A 6,157-nucleotide genomic window follows, 5' to 3' on the forward strand; every position below is an offset into this window, starting at 1 on the left:
GAGGGAGGGAGAGAGACAGAGAGAGAGACAGAGAGACACAGAGAGAGACAGAGAGAGGGAGGGGGAGGGAGGGAGAGAGACAGAGAGAGAGACAGAGAGAGACAGAGAGAGGGAGGGGGAGAGACAGAGAGAGAGACGGAGAGGGACAAGGTGTTATTGTGTATAAAGGTGTTATAAAGGTGTTATACAAGGTGTTATAAAGTTATTGTGTATTGATGTTATTGTATGTTTAATTTTCTGATGCTTTGGCAATACCGTTTCTAAACTTTCATGCCAATAACGCAAAATTGAATTGAATTGAATTGAATTGAATTGAGAGAGAGAGAGGGAAGGAAAAAGGGAGGGAGGTTAAGAAGAATGGGGAAAAGAGGAGGAGGGTTACAGGGAGGTGAAACATGATGGCCAACAGAATGAATCTAATAAAAAATAAAGGACGGACGATTGAATGAATGAATGGCTCCATGAATCAATATGTAGGAAGAGTTGGAGTGGCAACTCTTCTCCTCCCTTTAACCCTTCTCTCTCCTCCTTTAATCCAGGACCCTGTGTCTTCTTCTGTGGTTTTATTCTTGTCCAACGTAAAACAAGATATAAGAACGATGAGAGACCAAAAAAAACCAAAATGCATGAGGAGGAGAAGTAGAGGTGAGGAAGAGGGTGAGGAATGAAGAAAGAGGAAGATAGAGGAGAGAGTGAGAGGAAGAGGAGGAGGACAAGGAGATGCAAGAGGAATGCAGGAAGAGGAGCAGGAGGCGTTCTGGTTTGCTGCAACTAAATGAGACGTTTAGTCAGATGCCACTCGGATGCATTCCCCCCCCCCCCAGATAAAGGATCCTGAGCATCAGGTGGAATCCGTCTCGTCTAAATCACGTTTCAGGAGAAGAAGTAGAGGTAACCTCCCCTTGTTCTCTGATTGGCACATTTTTCAAATGTCTGAAGTTCTTTGCACTTTGTAGCTCAGCCGGATTATCACATAACCTAGGCTAGTGTGCCGGATGACATACGGGGTCGTTTGGTATTCTGTTGCATGTTTCAGTGCTTCCTGCAGCGTCTGTGATTTCGAGGACGGGGAGTTTAAAAGACGCGGATCGTTACTGAACAGCACGTCTTATTTGGAGTTACAGGATTTACTCGTTTTTGACTGAAGTCAACGGGGGACAAGGGAGACATGTCCGCCCTCGTTTATAGTTTGAGTGCTATTGTCTTTCTAAACAGTGTCCAGATGAGGAACGGCCCATCGAGACCACCACTGTTATCACAACTATGTGACGCTTTGTCCGTTATGGACTCGTGTGCTTCCTGTATTGTGCCTCTAACTTTGTAGAGGTTGTGAGGATAGATGCAGCCTGACAGGAAGCGTCACAGACCACACTCACGTGTCAATCACTGCAATTTAGTTTATATTCTGATCTACGGGGGATTTAAGAAAACAGTAAAAAGATAAGGAAGCAAGGACAGTGTTCCAGAGACATAAAACAATCATTTTTCAAAGCCTTTGCTTTGTCATTCCAGAGTTATTGAATCAAAAATATAGAAAGTTAGGCCACATTAAAAAAAAAAAGATGTATATTTTGTTGGAACAATTCATTACAATGTGTTGTTATATAGACCATGAGAGCCTGTGCTGAGATCTCTGCCAGCTAAACAATGAGGATTGGAAGGGCAACTAAATGAAGCAACTGTTGCCCGATTGTTTTTCTCCAGAAGTTAAAGACGGACGTAGATCATCTCTGTTGAGAGTTGCACATGCTCAGTACCCATCGGGCACTCGTGACAAACCGGCGGCAAATGTATACAGAGACCGGTCCACCGTGGACAGACCCAGATCCTCCAGCAGAGACCGGTCCACCGTGGACAGACCCGGATCCGTTGGAGGGAAGGGAGGCACTGGAGAACCAGAACCAGGACTGAGAGGGGCAGACTGTCAGACTGTTCCTTGTAGTAACTTTCATTTTCTTTGTTCTGACAGCGTGACCTTTATTACCTGCATGTTTTGTGTTGGCGATTACTAAGTTATCATAAATAATAACTGACCAGAACTACACGTCCCGTCCCTCTCAGTACGTAGTCATGGCACTGTATTGGAGTGTGTTGTGTTTTCTGAAAATAGCTCATCAGTGCACCTGTTTGTTTTAATGTTGTGGACGTGACCCCGATTACTGCAGATTCACTTAATGCCATTAATCCCATTTATATACACACACACACACACACACACACACACACACACACACACACACTTACGTACACAGTCCCCCGAGGCTCATCAACTGAACCTCTGAACCTATTCCTGTCTACAGTCTGTGTGTGTGTGTGTGTGTGTGTGTGTGTGTGTGTGTGCACTGTAAAATATATTCTATGTACGGTTGTTTATGAAGGCACAGATGTTTGTGTGTGTGTGTGTGTGTGTGTGTGGGGAGGCTGGAAATAGACTCAGTGGTAATGAGAGGTTGAGGGGATTGATCAGGGCTATGGAAAAACTAACACACACACACACACACACACACACACACACACACACACACACACCTCACAGTATGACTCAGAGGCCGATTAAAGACCAATGTGTCATCCACTCACACCGAGGCCTGCTGTGACCTTGACCTCTTGTGTGTGTATTTGTGTGTGGGGAGGCTGGAAATAGACTCAGTGGTAATGAGAGGTTGAGGGGATTGATCAGGGCTATGGAAAAACTAACACACACACACACACACACACACACACACACACACACACACAGTTTTAATGCTTAAATCATAAACAGGTACCAGTGCAGGGCTGACAGGTGAGAGTTGAGTAGCAGAGAGTCAGTGTGTGATTGAGAATGTGTGTGTGTGTGTGTGTGTGTATTCCTCAGGGACCAGAAGTACTTAACGTATTTTAAAAGTTTTTTAAGAGTGTGTGTCTAAGCGGCGGCTGTGTTTACTGAGCGGACTGGATGGACAGACACTGACATCTTAATGGCTTCCTCCATACGTGTGCGTGTGTGTGTATATGTACGTGTGTGTGTGTGCGTGTGCGTGTACCAGCTGTGGCGTGTCCTGCAGCAGCGGCAGCAGCGTGGCCTCCAGGATGGCCGTCTGGTCGGGGGTCAGGCCCTGCCACAGCGACAGCAGCAGCACCAGCAGGTGCGTGGCGCTGCGCAGGCCGACGAACGCCTCCTCCAGCAGCGCACGATTCTGCTCCGCCGCCTCCGCTAGCGCCATCACCTGGAGGGGGGAGGAGTCAGTGAACGTCTCTATATATATATATATCACACACAGTAGTCAGGAGATAACAACGTGGCAGGGAGGGTTTTTACATGCTTGAGTGGAAAGAAACAGCAGCTCAATGCAACATTTAACACACACTAATAATGACCTGTTTAACTAAACAACATATTCACAATGACATAGGAATTGTGGGATTGTAAATAATTCAAATGTTAATCTTATTTCTATTTGACGCTGTTCGCTTTATGGCACAACACAGGTGGAGGCACTGATCTTCTTGATGAAACTGAGCTAAAGTTTAAACGTTTCTTATGAAGGCAGATGGTGAAAACACAAAGCTATCATGGAACATATTTCTTCAGGGGAAAAGGTATCACAACCAACAGGGGTTATGGGAAATGTGGTTTATATTTGGAGAAAGACCATAACCATATCTTTATTTTCCTCTCACTTTTACAGTGATGTAATCCAGGCTTTACCAACCATTCCACAATAAATATGATCCTATAAACACGCCATATGTCTAAATGCAATATATGTTGAGTTTGACAGTTTACAACACTGGCATCCCGGAGGATTTATAAAAGGACCCGGTGGTGAACAGCAGCGTGAGACTCTCACATGGACGGGCTGAACACTCTTGACCTCGGTAGCAAAACAATCTCCATTGGAAGGATGACTGAATAAAAGTGCTGACACGATCTTGTTCTTGAGAGGAGGATGACAGTATATCATGGGGGGGGGGTGTAAATCATGGTGCTTTTAAAGCCCGGGGAAGTCCCCGTCTTGCAGAAGAAAGGATGACAGCTGTTGTACCGCTTTGTTCTGAGACTTTAAATAACGAGATGAAACAGGTGATGTCAACAGCAAGAATCAAAGAACACTCAGTGAACTTAAATGCGTCGTGTCGACCATCGCATCTGAATCACTGATTAAAGACTCAAAGAAACGCTGCAGATGGTCCCTCGCTTCATAAATCTATCACTTCATACATCACAAACTAAATGAATTCCTGTGTTGGGAGGAACAGCATCTCCTTTGGTTCCCCAGAGGTCTGAGCCTCCACAACACGCTGCTTCATCCCAGAAGACTCACACAACCTGTGTAAACACTTTAATGGGCATCGAGTCCACAGCTCCTTCATAAAATGAGCATCATAGACGTCAGAGCTGGGAAACGAGAGCCAGATCCCGGTGAGATCCGTCTTCCAAATAGTCCGATCTATTGGAATCGTACGCCAACTATTGATGATTAAAAATCATTGTGTTTGGTTTTCAAGGAGGAAGAAGTGAATCCGTGTCCTTCTACCCAGAATTCCTTTAGTTTCAGGGCCGTTTCCTGTGTTTAAGATTAAATTCCCACTCAGACAGAACTGCCCTGCCGCTCTCTTTACAGAGGACTTGCATCCCATTTTCAGACTGACTAAACACGGGAGTGTTCAGAGGAGCTGGAGCTCCGATGACTCGCCCTCACACTCGTCGGGCCTCTGCAGCATCTTCAGAGTCTTTTTCCAGAGAAACTTCAGAAACCTGACGAGCAAACAGAAACAGAACACCGGCTTTGAAATGAAAACGAGGGTTAAGAAGCAGCACAAGTGGCGCTTAAGTTCTTCTGGGTTTTAGTACACAGCGAGTGATGAATGCACAGAGGAGGAGTGGGACCAGGTGAACTCTGACCTCCAGTCTGGGGGGGGGGGGGGGGGGTCAATCTCTCCATCATTACAAACAACAAGAAGAGCGATGACAGAGTGAGACGGACGGTGACAAGGACAACAAGAATGGACCGGTCGGACGAAGAGGAGGAGGAGGAGGAGGAGAAGGGAAACGGGAGATGTAGGTGGAGGAGAGATGAACGGACGGAGAGAAGAAAAAAAAAGAAGAAGAGGTGAAAGCAGATCTGGGACTAATGGACGAGTGTGTTCACGATAATGAGTGATCCGCAGGCCCGAGCGCCAACGCACGCCAGCAGTTTGTTTGACAAATGGATCCAGCGCTCGTCATCTGATACTGAGAAAACAGAGATGGAAGAGTCCTAAGTGAAGTGTGTGTGTGTGTGTGTGGGTGTGTGTGGGGGTTAAGCAGCAATTGCCAAAGTAAGCCGTTTTGATTTGTGTAACACTAAACTCCAAACATATAGGTGCAGGAGAACGTCCTCTTAGATTGGCATGCAGAGATGTAAACAGACGGAGCTAAAAAAAAAAAAGCCGATTCACTTCCCCTCGTTTCCGAAAAAGTCCCGAGCTCTCCGTCCCAGCTGAGGTCATGTGTGAGTGCCGTGTCACACACAAACACACACACACACACACACAATGAATGAACACATAACCCTTATAAATAGAAGCACTTTCAATGTTTCTATGATTCTATTATCTGCTCACATAAAGCACTTTGTGTCTTCTGTATAAACAGACTTAAACACTGAATCTAACCTTGACCACCACAATGAGGAAAGAAACAAGGACCAAACGCGACTGCTTAGCATTCATTTTTGTGTACGGACCATTTATATAATTCATGTTTAAAAACACCATCATCTTGGTATCTAAGGCTCTGGCATCATGTTGGCACCACTGTTTGTTTTTCAGACAATACCGACAGATTCCCAAAATGTGTAGAAACTTGTTCTCACAAAAAGGTAGAAACCTGAAACCGGCTCACACAATCCAGAACCCCGACATGAATTCCTGATATCCTCATACACGATTTATACCAAGCAACACACACACACACACACACAAGACCCCAACCGCCCACCCCTCGGGGTCTCTCAAAGTGTGTGTGTGTGTGTATTGATAAAAGGCTCCAGGTCCAGTGAAGGGCTCCATTGTGGGCAGCAGCTCAGCTCCACACACACACTGATTGATGCCAGCTGAGAGAACACAAAGACACATTTAGCCTTACACACACACACACACACACACACACACACACACACACACACACACA

General features: G+C 45.7%; 1 protein-coding gene across 1 annotated transcript in view; it reads right to left on the reverse strand.

Annotated features, from left to right (window-relative positions):
• LOC116401259 (protein PTHB1-like) overlaps positions 1-6,157 on the reverse strand; it is a 61,458-nt gene that overhangs the window by 13,818 nt on the left and 41,483 nt on the right. The window contains exon 14 of the mRNA XM_031879578.1: positions 3,027-3,209. Within this exon, the coding sequence (XP_031735438.1) occupies positions 3,027-3,209 (183 nt within the window). The remainder of the gene's footprint in view (positions 1-3,026; positions 3,210-6,157) is intronic.

Source organism: Anarrhichthys ocellatus, unplaced genomic scaffold, assembly GCF_004355925.1.
Source record: "Anarrhichthys ocellatus isolate YVR2014 unplaced genomic scaffold, GSC_Weel_1.0 scaffold299, whole genome shotgun sequence".
Classification (NCBI taxonomy): domain Eukaryota; kingdom Metazoa; phylum Chordata; class Actinopteri; order Perciformes; family Anarhichadidae; genus Anarrhichthys; species Anarrhichthys ocellatus.